Source organism: Colletotrichum karsti, assembly GCF_011947395.1.
Source record: "Colletotrichum karsti strain CkLH20 chromosome Unknown Scaffold2, whole genome shotgun sequence".
Classification (NCBI taxonomy): Eukaryota; Fungi; Ascomycota; class Sordariomycetes; order Glomerellales; family Glomerellaceae; genus Colletotrichum; species Colletotrichum karsti.
In genome coordinates, this window is record NW_024065902.1 from 1,126,560 (window position 1) to 1,146,113 (window position 19,554).

The 19,554-nt window shown below is 55.3% G+C and overlaps 5 protein-coding genes across 5 annotated transcripts; 1 reads left to right on the plus strand and 4 right to left on the minus strand.

Moving 5' to 3' along the window:
- Positions 1-1,663: 1,663 nt before the first annotated feature.
- CkaCkLH20_00881 (uncharacterized protein) lies at positions 1,664-4,997 on the plus strand (the record flags this gene model as incomplete). The annotated part of the gene is made up of 3 exons (XM_038883601.1): positions 1,664-1,777; positions 1,841-4,523; positions 4,672-4,997. The coding sequence occupies 3 exons, from the start codon at positions 1,664-1,666 to the stop codon at positions 4,995-4,997; spliced, it is 3,123 nt and encodes a 1,040-aa protein (XP_038751196.1).
- A 247-nt stretch (positions 4,998-5,244) lies between these two features.
- On the minus strand, positions 5,245-7,619 carry CkaCkLH20_00882 (uncharacterized protein; the record flags this gene model as incomplete). The annotated part of the gene is made up of 6 exons (XM_038883602.1): positions 5,245-5,700; positions 5,765-6,003; positions 6,063-6,198; positions 6,249-7,047; positions 7,103-7,425; positions 7,485-7,619. 6 exons carry the CDS (start codon positions 7,617-7,619, stop codon positions 5,245-5,247), a joined length of 2,088 nt encoding a protein of 695 aa, XP_038751197.1.
- Positions 7,620-9,818: 2,199 nt separating this feature from the next.
- On the minus strand, positions 9,819-10,839 carry CkaCkLH20_00883 (histidinol phosphate phosphatase HisJ family protein; the record flags this gene model as incomplete). The annotated part of the gene is made up of 2 exons (XM_038883603.1): positions 9,819-10,589; positions 10,678-10,839. The coding sequence occupies 2 exons, from the start codon at positions 10,837-10,839 to the stop codon at positions 9,819-9,821; spliced, it is 933 nt and encodes a 310-aa protein (XP_038751198.1).
- An 851-nt stretch (positions 10,840-11,690) lies between these two features.
- On the minus strand, positions 11,691-15,541 carry CkaCkLH20_00884 (histone deacetylase hos3; the record flags this gene model as incomplete). The annotated part of the gene is made up of 2 exons (XM_038883604.1): positions 11,691-13,091; positions 13,142-15,541. 2 exons carry the CDS (start codon positions 15,539-15,541, stop codon positions 11,691-11,693), a joined length of 3,801 nt encoding a protein of 1,266 aa, XP_038751199.1.
- A 733-nt stretch (positions 15,542-16,274) lies between these two features.
- On the minus strand, positions 16,275-19,351 carry CkaCkLH20_00885 (uncharacterized protein; the record flags this gene model as incomplete). Its single annotated transcript, XM_038883605.1, has 8 exons — positions 16,275-17,139; positions 17,188-17,289; positions 17,339-17,611; positions 17,687-18,249; positions 18,302-18,727; positions 18,776-18,868; positions 18,919-19,004; positions 19,057-19,351. 8 exons carry the CDS (start codon positions 19,349-19,351, stop codon positions 16,275-16,277), a joined length of 2,703 nt encoding a protein of 900 aa, XP_038751200.1.
- Positions 19,352-19,554: the final 203 nt, after the last annotated feature.

Sequence of the window (19,554 nt, forward strand, 5' to 3'; positions counted from 1 at the left end):
GAGATCAGACGGAACTGGAGACGGGGTAGACGGGACGGGGGATTGCTGCTGACTCGAGGGTTCTCAATTGCTGGACGCTAGAACCTTGCTGATTTTGCGCGTGTGCTCTGATGCTTCGTCCCGTATGGCCAGACAAGAGCTGTGCTGCGGAGTGCTGATGTCTCCAGGTGCCTTGAGGCAAAGGAGGTGATGTGTCGGAGGAGAGTACGATACCCTAGAATGAAGTAAGTGGCAGACTGACTACTGTAGGATGTTGACCACTACGGGAGAAAATTGGAGTTTGGAGAAAATGAGGAAAGGTGCAAGCACATCAATTGGAGTCGAGGGCACAAAGGCACGCATTCAATCCAGGCTGTTGGTGACGAGACCAGAGAGCCACGCCGGGCACCCGGAACCGCCATTTCATTGGTCAAGAAGGTGCGACAGGGACACTGCCTTGCCTTTATTAGTTACTTGTTACTTAACGCAGCTGAGTTGATGCAGCGGCAGAGCGATCTCACGAACGAATTCTTGCTCGCACTTGGTTTTGGAGGGCCAGTGAATGTCGGCAGCGGTGATATCGAGCTGCGAACATGATACATGATGCACCCACTAAGACATTGAGGCATAGGAGGCAACACCTGCCGCGGCCGCGTGCTTGAGAACCCGCAAAACCAAGACAAGGGCGCTGAAAAAATATGCTTGGAGGGGCGGCGATTTTGAAAAAGTTCTAGACGTAGCGGAGCAAGGATGACGTTGGTCCAACCTGAGCTACTGCGTAAGAGGTGGGGGTACGCAGGTACGTATACGGAGTACGAGACACATTTGTTAGTGCTTCCTGCAGCCAGCGCCTGACAGCACGAACAGCTACGATTTCCGGCGAATGGCAGCACCGAATGCAGCTTTTGACACTTGTAGCTCAATCTAGAAGACTGGATAAGTTAACACCATGTCTTTCAACTTCCAGCTTGACACAACGCCAACTGATGAAATCTCAGTCTTATTTGAAGACATGGGCCTATCATACTGATCACACTACAGACAAGGTTGCCTCACACCGCCATATGCCTTGCCCAGCCAGTATGGATGTACATGCGGCCCGAGGTGCATATTCCAAGACGCGCCTGCCAGGTCTCGCCAGTTGCTCTGGAGGCAATTATGCAGGTGTTCGTAAGTCAGCCCGGGAAGTCCACGCCATTTGACCTGGACATCCATTCATGGAAAATGTGCACGTGCTGCCAAACAGAACACCTGCCGCAGCAGGCGGCCATTTGGAACTCAATATCTCAGTACTGTAGGGCTTTGAGAGAACGAAGAAATACGGGAATAGTAACACGGGAAAGTTAACCCTTACGGGTCATGTCAGAACTAGTGATCCCAAAGGTAACAGGGTGGGACATGAATTTGGATAAAGCACCCCATCTTACCAGCTAGTTTTGAATCCATCGTTTATACGGATATGGCTCGCCGCTCTCTCGCTAGCCCTCCGGCTCCGGCTCCGTGCCCCGGGGCCCGGGATCCGGCCGGCGGGGGCGGGGCAGCCCGGCTGAACTCCGGCAAGACTGTTCGGCGATAAGATAAGCCACGAAAAAAAGTCCCTGGCCGCGACTCGAGATTTTTTCCAATGTTTGAACGCATGACGGACCGCACTCGTGAGCCGGCATCCAAATAAAGCACACCCGCAATGCCTCACTCCGAACCCCAAGAAGGGCCTCTGGTCAAGCGACAAAAGCTCAATGTCGCTTCCAAGCCCTCGTCGGCCGCGCGCCAGTCCTCCCGCATCTTTGCGCCCTTCAGAGTAAGTGGCAGGCGTCATGCGTCGCCCTCGTTGCTTCTTCTGCTAACCTTATTACCCGCCTAGACTGTCGGTCTAGTCTCGCCAACGAATACCCCATTCACCTCAATTCCTCTCGGAAAGACGACATTTCAGATCACCACCTCCGTCGGCCGAGCCCTACAGACCTACGACCTGAAGAGGGGTCTCAACCTAGTCTTCGTCACCCGACCCCAGACCCCGGCCGACATCACCGCGACGCTCGCGTGGAAAGACAAGGTTTTCGCAGCATGGGGAGATGGAAGGAATGGCGAAACGCAGGGCCTCTGGGCTTACAAGCGTGGAAAGAAAGTCGAAGAGCTCGAGCTCCCCGAGGACTTGAACGAGCCGATCCAGCAAATCTTGATTTTCGGTTCCTGGATCGTCGGATGTGCCGTCACGAGACTCGAGGTCTGGAAGTCGGGCACCCTGGAGCACTACACGACCCTCCATACCATGGCCGGCAAGAAGGGTGACAATGAGATCACCGGCGGAGTTACCAACATGCCCACGTATCTCAACAAGGTCTTCGTCGGTCGCAAAGACGGCTGGGTTGAGATCTGGAACGTCAGCACCGGCAAACTCATCTACACCATTCTCCCCCCGAGCCCCGATTGCGGCGCTGTTACTTGTCTCGAACCCTCGCCCGCCCTCTCTCTTCTTGCGATCGCCTACGCTAACGGCACCCTCGTTATCCAAAACATCCTGACTGATAAGCCTGTCATCCAAGTCACGGCCGGCCACGACGACGAACCAGTTACCTCCATTTCCTTCAGGACCGACGGTATGGGAGCAGGCCATGATGGCAGGAAAGATGGTGTCATGGCCACGGCCACCAGTGCTACGGGAGATGTTACGTTTTGGGATCTGAACAACGGCGGTCGTGTCATGGGTGTCCTGCGAAGTGCCCATAACCCCCCATCCGGTGAGGGCCCGCTGGTTCGTGGAGGTATCAGCAAGGTCGAATTCCTCACAGGCCAGCCGGTCGTTGTCACGAGTGGACGCGACAACGCTTTGAAGACCTGGATCTTCGACGAGACCCCGTTCTCGGCCATCCCGCGCATCCTTCATCAGCGCAGCGGACACGCTGCTCCGGTCAAGTGTGTGCAGTTCTTGCCCTCCGACTTTGACGGAGCCGACGCCGGTAACAAATGGCTTATCAGCGGTGGCCAGGATCGCAGTCTCTGGGGCTGGAGTATGCGACGAGATGGTCAGAGCACCGAGCTCAGTCAAGGAAACATTCGCAAGAAGGCCAAGAAGGCCGGTGTTCTATCGGCCAAGACCCTTGCACGTGGGCCTACGACGACGCTCGAGGATCTCAAGGCTCCCGAGATCACTGCTATCGCCAGCTCCCTCAACCGCGACGGCGGTATGGGCGCTATGCCTGGTAACCAGCCAATCTGGCAGAAGCGCAAGGACAACCAGAAGCAACAGGATGCCGAGGTTAGCGGAATGACCGGTTGGGAAAGCGTTGTGACCGCACACAAGAACGATGCTTACGCCCGTACCTGGTTCTGGGGCCGCAAGAGGGCTGGTCGCTGGGCTTTCCCTACTGGTGATGGTTCCAACGTTTCGACTATCGCCATGAGTCCTTGCGGTACCTTTGCCCTTGTCGGGTCCGTGGAGGGAGGTCTCGACATGTACAACCTGCAATCTGGCATGCACCGCCAGCGCTTCCCATCCAAGCTCACCCCTGCTCAAGCCAGGCAGGTGAGAATGCAGCAGTTGAAGCAGGCGGACAACATCGTCCAACTCCAGGCCGAAGTGGAGAGCGGCTTTGCTATGGGCACTGGCAGACACACCAAGGCCGTAACCGGCATCGTAGTCGACTCCATGAACAAGAACGTCATCTCCTGCTCTCTGGACGGCAAGATCAAGTTCTGGGACTTCCTCACAGGGAAGCTGATCCACCAGATCAACTGGGCGCCCATGACCTCCATCACCGGATGCAGGTACCATGCCGCGAACGATCTTATGGCCTTCGCCTGCGACGACAACTCAGTCCGTGTCGTGGATCTCGAGACCAAGCGGACCATCAGAGAGTTCTGGGGATGTCAGGGCACCATCAACGACTTTTGCTTCTCCAACGACGGCCGCTGGATCATCGCCGCCTCCCAGGACTGCGTCGTCAGGATATGGGACCTGCCGACAAGCCATCTCATCGACGCCATCCGTCTTGAGAAGCCCTGCACCGCCCTCGCCATGTCTTCAACGGGCGAGTATCTCGCCGCGACGGTGGAGAATGAGCTCGGAGTCGCCATCTGGACAAACAAGTCCCTCTACACGCACGTTCCTACCCGCCAGGTATCTGATAAAGAGGCGGCGGTGCTCACTGGTCCTTCGACCTCCGGCGAGGGTAACGAGGGCATGCTTGAGGCAGCCTTCAACGAGGACGACGATGCCGAGGATGAGACAGTCGTCGCTCCTACGATTGATCAGCTCAGCGCAGAGCTCACAACGCTCAGTCTGGTTCCGAAGAGCAGGTGGCAGACCCTGCTGCATCTGGACCTCATCAAGCAACGTAATAAGCCCATCGAGGCTCCCAAGGCGCCTGAAAAGGCGCCATTCTTCCTGCCTTCTGTCGGCGCGGGCAAGTCCTCAAAGCAGATCGAGGGTGTCGCTGGCGAGGGCGAGGCGACGGAATCGAAGTCGCGCATCACCAAACTTGAGCGCGGTCGCATGCAAGAAGTATTTACCAGCAAACTTGCTGATGGAGCTGCCTATGGAGACTGTAAGGATTTTTCATTACCCCCTATTACTCACCTACTCGCCTGCTCATGTCTACTCGCCCACTGATTCGATTCCTCCCCTTTTCATCAACCAGCTTTCCTCTTCCACCCCATCCGAAACATCATCGAACCACGCTAACATACGTACAGTCGATAACTTCATCACCCACCTCAAGTCCCTCTCGCCATCAACTGCAGACCTCGAGCTCCGCTCCCTGAGCCCCGAAGACGGCAGTCTCCAGCACTTCATCCAGGCCCTGACGAGCCGCCTGCACGCGCGTCGTGACTACGAACTCGTCCAGGCTTGGATGACGGTGTTCCTGCGACTGCATTTCGATCTCGTTATGGGAGATGCCGACCTCCTTGAGGCCTTGGGCGAGTGGAAGGCCCTCCAGGAGAAGGAGGCGGGTCGTCTCGACGACCTTGTCGGCTACTGCAGTGGTGTTGTGGCCTTCCTCCGGAGCCCCAGGACGTGAGGTGGTCGTATGTGATGTAGTATGTAAGCTATAGATGAGAAGAAAAGCGGTTGAAAGAAGGAGGAGGGTAGCATTTGCGGCATCCTGAGCTGCCTGATTTAATCAAATACCCAGAAAGTTTAAAGGGCATTATTCCAATCACATCTCGCACCAAAAACATCTTCACATTAATTTTGACTCTATCATTCCTATCCAAGTATTCCTACGGTACTCTCGGGGGATTTGTGTCCTCCACTCGGTACTAACATTACAACAAAGCTATCAAGGCAATCAGAGAGGCCACAGTCACAACAACCGCAGCCTTCCCGATCTCAGCCGTGCTAGACGCTCCGTTCGGGCTGGAACCTCCAGTCCCCGACGGCGCAGCCCCTCCGGTACTGCTTCCATTACCGATCCCGCCAGCACCGGTACCGCCCATGGCACCACCGCTGCTCGCGCCGCCCTTGTTCGTCGTGCTCGTCCAGTACGTCTCGTTCCACTCCTGGAATCCCAGGCTCGGGTTCAGCCTCAGGCTGGGGTCGAGGTCCTGCGGCGTGACCTGGGCGCCGGCGGCGACGGTCCCGTTCCAGCAGTGCTTCGCGAAGCAGTCCTGGCACTGCTGCGGCAGCGCCATGCCAATCCTCGCCAGGCTCCCGCGGATCGTCGCGCAGGCGAGACAGGCGGGCCAGTTGGCATCGACGGTGCCGTTTCCGTAGGTAGCCACCTGGCATTAGGCATTAGCTTGATGACGGAAAGGGAAAAGAAAGAGAAGGAAAGGCTCGTATTACCTGGAAAGCGTTATCGACTGTCAAATCGAACTCGTTATCGGTGAAGGAGGACTTCATGTATGAGAAGTTGCTGTAGCCCGACCAGGGGGCGTTGGGCAGGTAGAGGACCAGAGGGGTCGGGGCCGTCTCATTACAGCCGAAGAAGGTCGGCTGCTTGGTCATGTTCTGCGTCACGAGGGTCGCCACGTCCGGGATGCGGGGGAAGGGGATATTGCCCTGAGCCGCGGACTGGGCGGAGTCTTTGGGGTTGTTAGTTCTGTGTGAAGGTGGGAGGTGGAAGCTGAAGGGGGTTGCTCACTGATGAGGTTTGTGCCGTTAATCCAGCCGTTGGCTGCGTCTGACGAGGCCTCGTAGACGATGACGAAGTCGACCTTTCGCTCGGGGATGATCAGAGGACGGATCGGGTCGGTTTCACCCGCGAGACTTCCGTCAATCTGTCGTGTGTGAGCTTGGCGTTGGCTCCAGTACACGGGAGGCAACTTACGAGGAGCAGCTCTTCGACGTTCTGCATGGCCGGGTTGAAGTTCTGGAAGGGGTTCGGGTACGTGGCCCAAAGAGAGTCGTTGAAAGTCTGATTGAAGGCCTTAGCCGCGTTGGAAACAAGAATAACCTGTCCATTGCTCTCCTGTCCAGGAGGTACAACGATATCCGTCGAGGAGGTCTGTCTCTTTCCCAGCCAGCGCTTGGCAAACGTCGGGATATTGTACCACCCAGCGATGAACCAGGCGTTGAACGCATCGGCAGTAGACCCCTGGAGGAAGGTATACTTGTCGAACCCCGTCACGCACTCACTCGTGTTCTGGGCCGTCCCGTTCGACATGGACGTGCCGAGGTATATGGTCGGCATGAAAGCCTGCACCCTGCCACCGCGCCAGCTTCCGAACTCAAAGGGGGTGACCTCGTACGAGGTCAGGTTGAAGCCGTTGGTGTCGTTGCGGCCGGGGAACATGATGTTCTGGATGGCGGGCGACTGGCCCGGGATGACCTCAGACAGGACGATGATGGGCATCGGGGCATCGCCGCGGGCGAAGACGGTGCCCTGGGCGGTGAGGTCGGAGAAGTTGCCGTAGGTCTTGTTCGGGGGGAGGTAAGTTGCCCAGAACTTGCCGAAGGCGTCGGCGACGGTCACGGGAAAGCCCGCCTCCGCTTTTGAGGCGATGTCTTCGAAGATGCTCTGGACGTACTGGTCCTGGCCGTCCGGTCCATCTTTTCCTGCTTGGTAGTCGGTGGTGAAGTTGATCTGCTTCCTGAGGTCTGCGATGCTGACGAAGTCGTTGGCGGCGCTGATGATTTGTATGTGAGTAAACGTGGTCGTTCAAGGAAAGCAGTCAGACTTACAGCGTGCTGACCGTCAGGGCTCCTCCTCCGCTGAGACCGGTGATATAGGACAGAAGCTGCGTCAGACCACCCGTTCGAGATTGCACAGCAGCCGGGTTGCGAGCATCATAGGCCTGCCAGACACCCAGGCCTCCAAGACCAGACTGCGTACCACCTCCCGAGACAGCGAGGCCGACGACGGGGTAGTTTGTGTTGTTGATCTTTTGGATGTAATCCTGGACATTGAAGTTATCGATGTCGGCCAGGGTTAGATAGCTGGTCAGCTCGGGGATGATCTTCTGGCCACGGTTCGTCTTCCACGAGGCTTCGGGTCGAGACAGTCCCTGTAAGAAGATCAGAATCCCATCTCAAATCGGGGTTTCGAGTTCGAGTTTCAACGTACGCTTGCAGCATCTCGTACTCGCAGGCCCTCTGGACATTGCCCGTATACGGGAGCATAAGGATCATCCTGGGCGGAAACGACGCCGGCGGTTAGCAGGGCTCCTGCGAGGATACGGCGATCCGATGTGAAATGCATTCTGAGTGGGCTTTCCTAGGCTGTCAAAGTACAGACTGAGTAAAGTCAAGAAACGTTTATGAGCCCGCAAGCTCAGGGAGCTTGTCAGTTTTATTCTCCATGTTTGCCCCCCTCATCAGCTGCATGTCTCATGGAAGCTCAAGCATGTGGAATTTAGCCATTTGCGGGGAAGCTTCACATCGCTCGCGGTCGATGAAGACGGCTATGCTGAAGAGATTACCGTGAAAAGGCGCACTACGGCGTTGTCTCGGCACTCGAGCCGAGCTTTTCTCTCAGCTTGATCGGCACCGTCAATGTCAGCAGCTGCGAGCCGAAGCTTTCTGCTGGGACTTTTACGATTTAAGCCTGAACCCAGGCACGCCAATCCAATGAGAGCGTCGATGTTGGCCGGATTCATCTAAGCTCTCGTCTGCACCACGTGTTGGGCGTTTAATGGGAGAGGCACTCATCATATCTTTCTCTTGAGGGGAATTTAGGCTGCCTTCGTTGATTAGGAAGTATGAGAATAGCCAAAGATGCTTTCATATGATGTTCAGCCGTGGAATGAGACTCGAGCATGCGATGAGTGAAAGAGATCGATGGAACAGGTACCTGGGTTCTCTATGAACTTGGAGTAATTGTAAAATATAAATGAGCTTAAATGATATAGGACAATTTCTCCGATTTTCGATTGACCTCGTTTTTGTTCAATGCTCAGATGCCAAGAATTCATGTCCTGTTAAGACGTATCGGACGGACGGCCGCAGCAACCTGACCGAACAACGATGTTCAAGTCGAGGAATAACACATAAATGTGCAAGCACAAGGTAATGACTTGTCAAATCGCCGAAAACGGCGATGGCTGAGATGAAGGCTTGGCTTCTGGAATGTGATCTCTCGGCTTGGGCTGGAGATATGTGGGCAATAATACCAAAGCATAGGTCAGATGAATAACGTCGACGTGAACGAAATTATTCAGTCAGGCTTTCACAATGGTCCTGTTTGAGTGCTGTGTGGTTGAGACGGCGAAGCCGTGTATTGCGAATATATTTGGAGACCTCATGATCATATTGGGAGTACACAAATTCCCACAACGCAGCTGTTTTTGGTTGAGGAACTATGCATCCAGACAGCGAAACACACAGACAGATACGGGACAGCTGATAAAAGCTCTATTTCGCCGGTATTCTGCCAATCTCATTGTACGAATCGCGTACTGGGGTGAAATCAACTTTTGCATGGAGTGACTCGGGAAACCGCGGCACAGACGCAGCTTGAAGCGCCCTCGCTTAAGCGGACCCACCAGGAATTGCATAAGCCCCACTTGCGAAAATTTCTCACCCACATAAGCATCCTACGCTTGCCGATTGTCAACAACGCATTCGGATCGCCTCCGGACGCAACAGGGCCTCGTGGCGCAACGGTAGCGCGTTCGACTCCAGATCGAAAGGTTATCCGTTCAAATCGGGTCGGGGTCAATTCTTTTGCCTTTTTTGAAGCCGTCGTGGTGTTGTTTTTGCTGTAGAAATGCGCGGTGATAATGGTGAGAGACTTCGATCGTCTTGTAGTGTTGTTAGGGCATACTGACTTGCTCTGCGGAGTAAATGGACCATCGGGATGATAATAAGGGTCAAAAGATGCGATCTGTCTGAACCCAGGTTGCGGTCTCTCTTTTCGGATGCGCAAGCGTTGATATGGGGTGTAGTGACATCGCTGGAGGACATGTGACGTAGTTGATGGATTTGGAACCACGGAGGCACCGGCGCTCTCATGATGTATGCCGCCGCACTTTGAAACGATGCTTACTCGTGTTGTTGAACGTGTGCAAGGCATAAGTTTTCTCATATGTGGTTGTCGATGATCTGACGAAGTCGTCTTGTAGTGGTAGAATGAGAGGACGATTTCCTTGGAGCTGGCTGGGGTCGCGCTTTCCGGAAAGATGAAGCGTAACACACACCCCTCAGCAGTCAGAATGCACCAATGCTTCGTAAGATGCAAAAAGATCCAGCGAGTAATTGCCTCCCAACATTTCAGAAGACAGCCAAGTGTCAGCTACCCTGAGAACTATGACAATTACCTCCCACCTAACACTTGATTGGACAGCCGAGACCGGATGAACCTTCAACACCAAACCTTTGTCTTCATACTTGTATCGCAGGTTCATTCATCGTCTAAGTCTATTCTATCATCTTTGCCAGGCCATCTCCTGACTCTACACCTCTAGTTGAAGTTGGCTCTAAAAACACCCAACGCCACGGCCTTCTCCCGCAACACCGACTTCGCATCCCCATTCACGCCTTCCACCGGGCCCCGTTCAAACGTAAATACCTCCTTCACACCCAAGCTCTCCAGATAGTCCAGGTTGCGCTTGTAGTTCGTCGCGACCTGCGCAATCCCGTGGCTATCATCAGAAAACGTGAACCGCCCACCCATGCCGAGCCACGCCTCAGCAATAACCCGGCAAGGATACGGCTCCGCGAGCCCCTTCCTCAACGCGCTGCTATTACACTCCAACAGACCCCCGTAGCGCCTTACAACCTCCAGGTTCCTGGTGATCTTCTCCCACACGCCCTTCCACTTCCTCACGTCCCGCGCCGGGTCCTCGCTCATCAGCCTGACAAGGTCGAAGTGCCCGACGACCCTGGGCTCCAGCGCGACGAGCATCTCGTGCTGCTGGTCGTAGTACCGCTCGTACATCTTCTCCTCGCAGCCGCCGGCCGTGTTCATGGCGTCGACGTACATTTCGCGGCTGTAGTCGATGGGCACCGCGTTGACGTGGTGCAGCGAGCCGATGAAGTAGTCGACCGCCGGGTGCGCGGCGAGGGACTTGATGAAGGGTCCGTAGGAGGGCCGGTACCACTCGCCCTCGAAGCCGATGAGGAGGTCGATCTGGGGCGCGTACTTTTCGCGGAGGCGTTGGGCTTCCTGGAGGTAGGCATCGTGGCGCGGGGCGAGGATCGCGATGGCCTCTTCGGGGTCGCCTTCTTCGAGCTGTGGGTTTGCGTTAGCCCATCTGCGGGACAGAATACGCACGCTCAACGGGAGAGACGTGCGGGGATGGAAGGTGAGTCTCGCGTACCTCTTCGGGGTAAAGATCTGACGTCTCGAGGCGGGGCATGTGTTCCGTCAATCCCATCGTCTTGTAGCCTATGCTGATGGCGTGCTGGATGATGGCCTCGAGCTGGTCCTTTGCGTGGCCGGGGCAGAACTGCCCCGAGTGGGAGTGCATTGTGAACGCCATGGTGGAAGGCGTGTGTGTGTGTGAGCGTATAAGTGAGGTTGAAGATAAAATCGAAACCGAGATGAGATGAACCGGAGGGCGCTGAGTCAAAGGAGCTATGACGTCGCAGGACTGTGAGACCTTTTAATAGCACCTGGAAAAGTTGACGGAGAAACAAGCACTCTCAGGAATAGAAATCGTAATCAGGGGATCTCCGGATTCCAAGGCAAACCTCTCATGAACAGACCCGAAGAACTCGTAAAGTATGTATCGCCAATCAGTGAATGATAAGAGGTCAGCTCTGGATGGATGCCGACGGACGGTGATTGACCGCTCCAAAGCCGAAGGCAACCCCACCACCCTGAGATTTTTTCGGGTCCGACGGATGACCGCAGCAAATCGCTGACGTTGATCCGTCCACGTTGACGCGCATAATTCCATGTTACATTCCTCCGCGTGAAGGTTTGTCTAGGTGTGCTTTTACAACTTGCACGGACTAGCCTTCGTCGACAAAATGGTAGGACGTTGAGTTGAATTGTAGTCACACTTCATTCGTGTAGCATGCGGGCCAGAAGACGTCAATTGCCTCTATCTAATGAGGTAATTACAAAAAACGTACATGAAGGGGAACTGAAACAGACAAAAAAGACCAACTCGGACGGGAGGGTATCATGACGGAGGACTCCAAGCCTCTGTGGCTTGCACGCCGTATCCTTAAACGCAAGGCTCTCTATAGTGACGCAAGGGAAACAAGACAGAACGAAATAAGCTGCAAAGTAGGTGATTGCTGAAGAGTAATAGTCTCAACCAATCATTGGCGAGTCTAGTCTGAAAAATCGACGGGTCCTTCGCTTGGTTCTGTCGCAATCTCTCTACTTTTGCGGCGTCTCAGGAATCTCCCGGGCAGACTTGGCCGACTCTGCTGGTTCGGCCTTGACGACCGGCTCGGCCTTGGGTTTCGGTGAGCCGTTCTTCTTCGGCTGTGCGAATGGAATGGCCGATGTCGAGGTAAAGACAGGAAGGTTAGCCCGCTTCATCTTAGCTACCGGGGCCCTAGAAGACGATGCTCTGGGCGGTGACAACTTGGCCGGCGATGGCTTCGTCGGCGACTTCTTCGGCGGTGAGACCTTGGTTGGAGACTTCGCTGGTGACTTCCCCGGTGATGGTTTGACTGGTGTATTCTCGTTGGGCGGCAGCCACTTCAATGGCTCCGTGGGCGTCATCGTAATAGGTGCAGGTCCCTCGGGCTGATAATTGATGAAAACGTCCTGGCCAGGAGGCGTTTCCACCGCCGGAGTGACCACAGGAGAACTGGCGGGCAGTTCTATCTGGAGAGGGTCTGGGCGCGCGATCGACAACATCGGCTCAGTAATGGATTTCGGGACTTGGGGCGTTGGTGCCAGCGGGTCAGGCGAAGACATGTAATTCAAGTCCTCCGGCTCCATTGGCGGTGTGGTAATGGGTTCGCTCTTGGGGGGAGTAACGACGGGGTCCTCCTGGGGCGGAGTGACGATTGGCGGAGGTGTTGTCATGACCACCTCCTCGGTAGGAGCTGGTGTGCTCGGCTTCGGCTCTTGGAATGCGGGAGACTGAGGCTGCTCAATGGAAGGCTGTTCGATGGGAGGCTGCTCGACGATAGGCTGCTCGACGATAGGCTGCTCAACAGGAGGTTGCTCTGCAGGAGCTTGTTCAACAACCGGCGGTGTCGCTGCCTTCGGCGCAGCCTGGGCAGCTTGAGCAGCCTTGGCCCGCTCTTCCTTCTGCGTCTTGGTAATCAAGTTGATCTTAATCTTCTTCATACCAGCGGTGAGCTTGTCCATGTCATCCTCTGGGCCAGCAGCTGGGCTGGGTTTAGGCTTGGGTGGCTGGGACGGCTGGCCAGCTTGGGGAGGCGTGGTCTTCGCCGGTACGGCAGGCTTCTTGACGGTTCTCGTGGTCTTGGGGGCCTCCTTTTTGGGGACCTCCTTCTTAGCGGCAGGAGCTCGCGTCTTCTTGACGTTCAAGGACGGGCCGGCCTGGGTCCTCACGCTCATTGAGGACTCTGGGCGAATGGTCATCGAAGTCTCAGGCCGCATCGTCATCGAAGTATCGGGGCGCATAGTCATCGAGGTTTCAGGGCGTATGGTCATCGATGTGTCGGGGCGAGAAGCGACGCCATTGGTTTCGTATGGCATTGTAGATGCAGTAGAAACCACGGAAGACGCAGCACTAAGACGTCGACCCGGGCGTTTGGCCGCCCCGTTCGCATCCGACGGGATGCCTCGGGCAGTGGCCTAGCAAACAGATTAGCGAGATTCAAGCAACTGTGAAATAGTGAGCTGACCTTGTCAGCCGATAGGGCGGGGGCACCGGCAACGGTCCTCCGCCTGTTCTTGGACTGTTTGTCATCCTCTTCCGCGTAAGTGACAGGTTTGCGCTCCCGCAACGACATGCGGGAAGTCGGCCTTTCGACCGGAGCAGGTGCTGGAGGTGGAGGCGGCACAAGGTCAGGGTTGAGAATCGATTGACGATCTCTTCGTGCCTTCGTCGCCTCCGCATTCAGATCCTCGGGCTTGCAGCTGTCGACCTGGCGGTCCGAGGGAATGAGAAGTCTGCTCAGCTCGTGTGCTGCGACGGTCCAGTGAACGTCGGGAGGAGGGGGAGTTGGTGGCCGCGAATAGGCCACGCCGTGGCCGGAAGCCATGCGCCTCAGCCTGGTAGGATCAACGGCCTTACCGATGGATGCTGCCGTGGGCGTCGAGTAGTTTCCTGGAGTCACTTGTCGTATCATTCGTGGACTCGCTGGGCGATTGCCCATGGCCACTTCGAGCTCGTCCAATTCCGAAGACGCCCACCAAGACGGATTGTACGGGTGCAGCGACGGCGCGGACGGGTCCTTCTCCGGAATCGGCTGACCCTCCTGGATTGCCCCTATTCTCTGTCCCATTTCGTAACCCAGCGACGGGCGGCCTCGAGTAGGCTCTGATACTGTTTGATCCCCTGAGAGTCCGCTCAAATGACTGAAGATGCCAGAGTACAGCGCACGATCGCTGTAGCCTCCTTCGAGAACACTGATGACACGGCCATCAACACTTAAGCCCTCCTCCGCGGCAAGCTTGACGACGTCCTGGGCAATGCGGGCGTAAAACTCGGTCGGAACGTTCACATTATGACGTTGCATGCCTTTCGTCTCCCACTCGCTGGCGTCAAATCCTGCAGAGAAGAAAATGGCCGCCTTCGGTGGCAGGTTGAGGGCGCGAACACGAGCCGACTGAGTCTTCAGGTAGCTGCGTGTCTTCTCGAGGATGATCGAGTATTTAGATTCGTACAAGTCCCAGAACTCCTGCTCCGAATCCCAAGATCCCAAGTGGACGTTCCACATATTCTGACCATGGGCATTGTCAATGCATAGACTTGCATTCTTGACCTTCTCCTCATCACCCATCTCGCATGGGTACGAGTTGATGTCATGCAAGCTGAAGTAGCCGATGGAGGCCTTCTTCCAGGCGGCAGCGTTCTTGGCCATGTTCACACCCCGCGAGTTGTGGGCCCATGCAATAGCTTGTGAGCCGTCGCCGTGGTGAAGGTCGAAGTCGATAATAGCAGCATGCGTCAAGCCGTGATTAAGAATGGCGTGCATGATTCCAACGTGCACATTGTTGACCCAGCAGAAGCCCGAGGGATAAGAAGCTGAGCAGTGATGTCCCGGTGGACGTACTGCAACGAATGCGCGTCGAGGACCTGAAGTGAAAACCCTGTCGACCGCCTCACACACGGCACCCAGCGCGCCCTCGAAGGCCTCCAGAGACTCCGAACAGAGGTATAGGTCACCTTCATGGAACTTGGCGGGAGGTCCATCTGCGCCTCGGTTCATTTCCGGTCGCTGAAGCTCCTTGCCCCCCATTGACAGCTTTGCCTCTGCGACATCACACATCATCTTCAGCTCCTCCATCCACTTAGTGCCATGCACGTTGGTCACAGCCTGTGAAGTGATAGGCAGCCTGCGTTCGGTTTTGTAAATCCGGAACGGGATGTTCGGAATGGTAGTGGGATTGAGGCTCGGGTGAATGGGATAGGAGCCGTCGCAATGTCGCTCTCCCAGTCGCACATATGCCATTGCCACGCCCAGCACACCGGCCTTGATTCTCTCTGGTCGCTCGACAATGGTGCTGAGGGCACCCTTCGAAGTCTTTGGGCGGGAGAAACGGTGTCCGTAGCATGCATCGTGCAGAATGACGACTGTCTCTGTGCCAAGCGTCGAAAGCGGAGAGTGATGCGTTGCCAGTTCCGTCTTGAAGTAGTCGCGAGCAATCGTGTTTGCAGTAGGCGGGGGCTTGATGTATTCAGGAGGACTCGTTCGAAGAGGAGACTTGGCAACCGGCGAAGAGGCATGTGCCAGGCTCGTGCGTCGCGAGGGCGCCCGGCTCGGGGTACGGCTTGAGGGACCGCTGACCGAGTGCAGAGAGCTCGTGGATGTTTTGCGCTGGAGGGTAGGTGTTGCAGATCGCTGCTGCAGGGTCGGGGTCGAAGATCGGGACCGGGACAGCTCCCTCGCGAAGGAGGGGCTCCGGGACGGCATTCGAGGACTGGGGACCGGGCCGGGAGACGCCCTATTGACAGCTGGTCTCAAGGGTGACAGGGCGCTCGGCGTACGAGGGGAGTTGCTGGCAGGAGAGCCAGTCGAGAGGGACAGCTGCTTCAGCGAATGCGACAGCTCTTTATCGGCATCGGTTGGTGTGTTCAATGTCGATTGGCGCCGCGATGGCGCTCTGTTGTGTGGAGAGGCCATTGCTGAGGCGCGAGTCCCATGGACTGTGCAGGATGCAGGATCTGGCCGCTTTGCAGGATCAGGTCGAAATAAAGAAGATTGTTGGTCTCAAAAGCAAAGTTCGGAAAAGGAGTTGTTTTTGCTGCTCTGTCGACTTTCGGGTTCCCGTATCGACAGGGTAAGGTGGCAGGGTCCAGTCCGAATACGTCAGGCGAGGTGGGTGTGTCATTTAGTTGTTGACCGCCCGCCAGCACATCGTCAATAATTAGTCGCGTCTGGTCTGTGTACAAAAACGCGTCATAAGGCGCATAAATGCGATCACGTGAATACCACCTTGCAAAACAAAAGCTGGAGGCGGGGCATTTCCGCGCTCGAGCATAAAGTCAATGGGGATTTACTTTTTGAATTTATGCAAGAATAATTTTCGCAGTCATGGCTCTGAGATATCACATCACTTCTTCTACTGAAGTACAATCGCTTTTAACGTGAGGTCCAAAATTGCCACGGCGCATCACATGTCGCTTGTAGGAGAAATCTGGCTGTCTCAAGAATGTTCATTCTGAACTTCCTGTCTAGCATGTCTAGCTACAAGCAATAAGTTCTCCATCAGAAGTATGGCAAAATGCTAGACCTAATGGAATGGTATCTTGCAAGTTACTGCTTTCCGGTCATCGCCAAACCTCGAATAATTTTCTCCACTGAACGCCTTTCAACCAAGCAATTTTTGAATATCTGCCATGCGGGTAACCTGGCTCTTCTTTCCCTTGTTCTTCTCCTGGAATGCCTTACCCACGAGCGTTCGCTTTTCGTGCTGAATGTCCAGCACACGCTCCTCAACGGTGCCTTCCATTACGAGTCGCCACACGGTCGTGGGCCGCTTCTGACCCAACCGGTGCACGCGGTCAACGGCTTGATCCTCGATAGCCGGCGCCCACCAACTGTCGGCGAGGATGACCGTATCCGCCGACACGAGGTTCAGACCGACGCTGCAAACTTGTAAACTGGCTAGCATGACGCGAGTATCAGGATCATGGTCAAGGGCTTCGATGGCCGCATCTCGCTTGCCTGCCGACATAGAACCATCGAGGCGGCAGTACTTGATTCCTGCCTCTGCGACCTGGTTCTGGATGATGTTGAGGAAAGACGTCCACTGCGAGAATATGACAATCTTGGACTTGGGGTCCTTGGTGGTCGCTTGAACGATTTTGATGAGAGCTTCGGTCTTGGAACTCTTGGCGTCGGCGTCAAAGCCATCGTTCACTTCCTCGCCAGCTTCAGGAGCCGGTTCAAGGAGAGACTCCTCCTCAAGTTGGTTGCGACACATTGGGCACTTGTGCTGCGTCTGGATGACCTTGGAGATGCAGCCACGGCAGAAGACGTGCTTGCAGTGGGTAATGACCGGCTGATTCAAGGTGTCGAGACAGACAGCACAGTCTTCCTGTGTCTCGATGTAGAGCTGCAGAGCCTCTTGCAGGATCTTGACATTTTCGGGGTTCAGAGCAACGACAGCCTGACCCTCCAGGACCTTGAGCAGGTCGTCAATTCTTTGACGACACAGCGTCCAATGATTGCACCTGAGACGAGGTCAGCATCCCTTTGCACATTACGACAGACATTCTTACACTTGTCGCAGTCGAAGAAGACGCTCCAAAACGCTTTGGAATCCACCCTGTCCTGCGCTGTTGCTCTGCCGGAACTGCTCAAGGGCACCTTTGGCTTCGTTCCTAGTTTTCTAGTTAGCGTAGTGCTTCGCAGTATGATGGAGGTACTCACAGCAAGGCCTCATATTTGTTCTTCTCGTGAGGTCTGAATTGAATGCGATGTACATATTCAGTCTTCGGCGGTAGTTTCAAGTCGACGAACTTCATGTCTTTCTTGCGTCGCAGACAAAGATCTCGCATGAGCAGCTGCAAGAGTGTCTCGGCTCTCTGATTGCCCAGAGCAAGGGGCCGGGCAATGACGGTGTTGAAGATTGCGGGTTGCTCAACACCTCCGGTAATCGAAAGGAATTGCAGCAATGACTGGAAATCCTTGATGTTGTTGATACTGTACGAGGTTAGCTGGAGTTGCCCAAATTGCTAAGGCACGTTTTCGTGCGCCTGAAAACCGATTGATACTGACATGGGAGTTCCCGTTAGCACCCAGCGGGACTTGGCTTTGAGTTTGGTCGCCGCAACGGCGGCCTTCGTTTTCGCGTTCCTGATGGTGTGTCCTTCGTCGAGCACAACTCGCCTCCAATCCATGGTTCTGAGGGGTGAGTTGTCCTTGGCACCCTCGGTACCAAGTGTGCCATAACTGGTGATAACGACCTGATAGTTTGCCAACTCACTCTTGCTCGCTCTGTTGGCTCCATGATATGTGTAGATTCCCGGAAGGTGTTCCTTCTTGACATGTCTGCGCATTTGTTGTTCCCAATTGCTCATGACACTGAGTGGAGCCACGATGAGAGTCGTTCCAGGACCACCGGTCATGATTAGACTGATGATTTGGAGAGTTTTACCAAGACCCATGTCATCAGCAAGAATACCGCCGGAAAGAAGCTTCGGTTGGCCTGACACTCGGAAGTTGGTCGCGACGTTGCACATCTCGCGTTTGTTTGGCATCCATTTCCAAAGCTGGACACTCTCTTCGGAACCCTTCGGCGGTGGCTGAGGGTTTTCTTTGGACGCCATCCATGCTAAGCCCTGCGTAAAGATTAGCGCATGCAGGTCTTAAAGTGCGTGAAGAAAGCCTTACCTGAAGTTGATAAGGCAAAAGTTGAGCTTCAAGTACGGCCGGCTGCTCAGCCATCGGCATGGCAGCCAGTGTTTCCTCGTCAATGACAAGAGACTTAACAGCATCTCCACGACTCTGGGCCTGCATAGCTTGACTGGCTTGCGTCAGCTGTTCGAGAGATACCTCCGGCTCGGGCGGAGCCGCAGGGCCGCTTAGACCGACTGTCGAGTGGGCATTCTTGATGCCCAGCATCTTTCTCTGGGCTTCGGCTTCGGCTTTCGTCTTCTTAAGCTCCGTGGCCTTCAACAGTTTGTCCTTCTTCAGCCTGTCCTCCAGCTGCAGCCTTTCCTCTTTGTTGGAGGGTCCGAATATGTGCAGCCGAACGGGACAGTCGAACTGGCCCTTCTCTCCTGTCAGGGTCCCTTCCAATGCGATGTCCTCATTGTCCTGATGCAAATCAGTGTTGTTTCAACAGGATGTCGGCAAGGCACCTACCACGTAAGGGGCCAGCTTCTCGGCAACTTTGCGTGGGATGTGTCCGATCTGATCGCCCATGACGTTGCAAACGCGAATGGCATTGCGATCATACTGCGGTATGTTAGTCTCATTGCATCGTTGCAATGTTGAGTGCAGCATACTGGGTTGGAGGGCTCTCGCAAACAGACGACGACCTCTCCCTGTGATGCGTAGCCGTTGTAGTACCGTACTCCGACGATCTTGGTATCTAAGTCAGGAGATTAGATTAGGGGCAATATAATGCATCCAAAGTTTCATACCGAGATTTCCGTAAAGCTCAAGTTGGGGACCATCGGGTGCTTGTGTAAGGTCGATCAATTCAGTGTCGTCGCGATCATAAAAGGAAGCATCCTGGGACGATGCGCCGGCGAATGAGCTAGAGCTAGCGGAGTTCTGGGTGTTAAACGGCTGGCGTCCGGAGCCCCGAGCCCCGTTCGACTGGCCTAAAGAAACCGCCCGGTTTCCGGCTGTCCTCTTGCTAGGTGGCGGCGCCGAACCCTCGGCCTCACTGCTAATGAGGTCGACGACTTCGATGCCACGCTTTTTGGGAGGCATCTTCGCTTTGGCTGTCTGGGGTCCCCCGTACTGGACTATTGGTGGTGGCTGGCCCAGCTGGGATTGAATCGTGTAACGATGGATCGAAATGGGAAAGTCGTCAGATCTGGTCAGATTCAAAGGTCGGTACCGAATGTTCCCAAATCAGAAGTCTCAGAAAGACGGACCTCTCACAGGAGCTCCTCAGGCAGAAGACGCGTCTC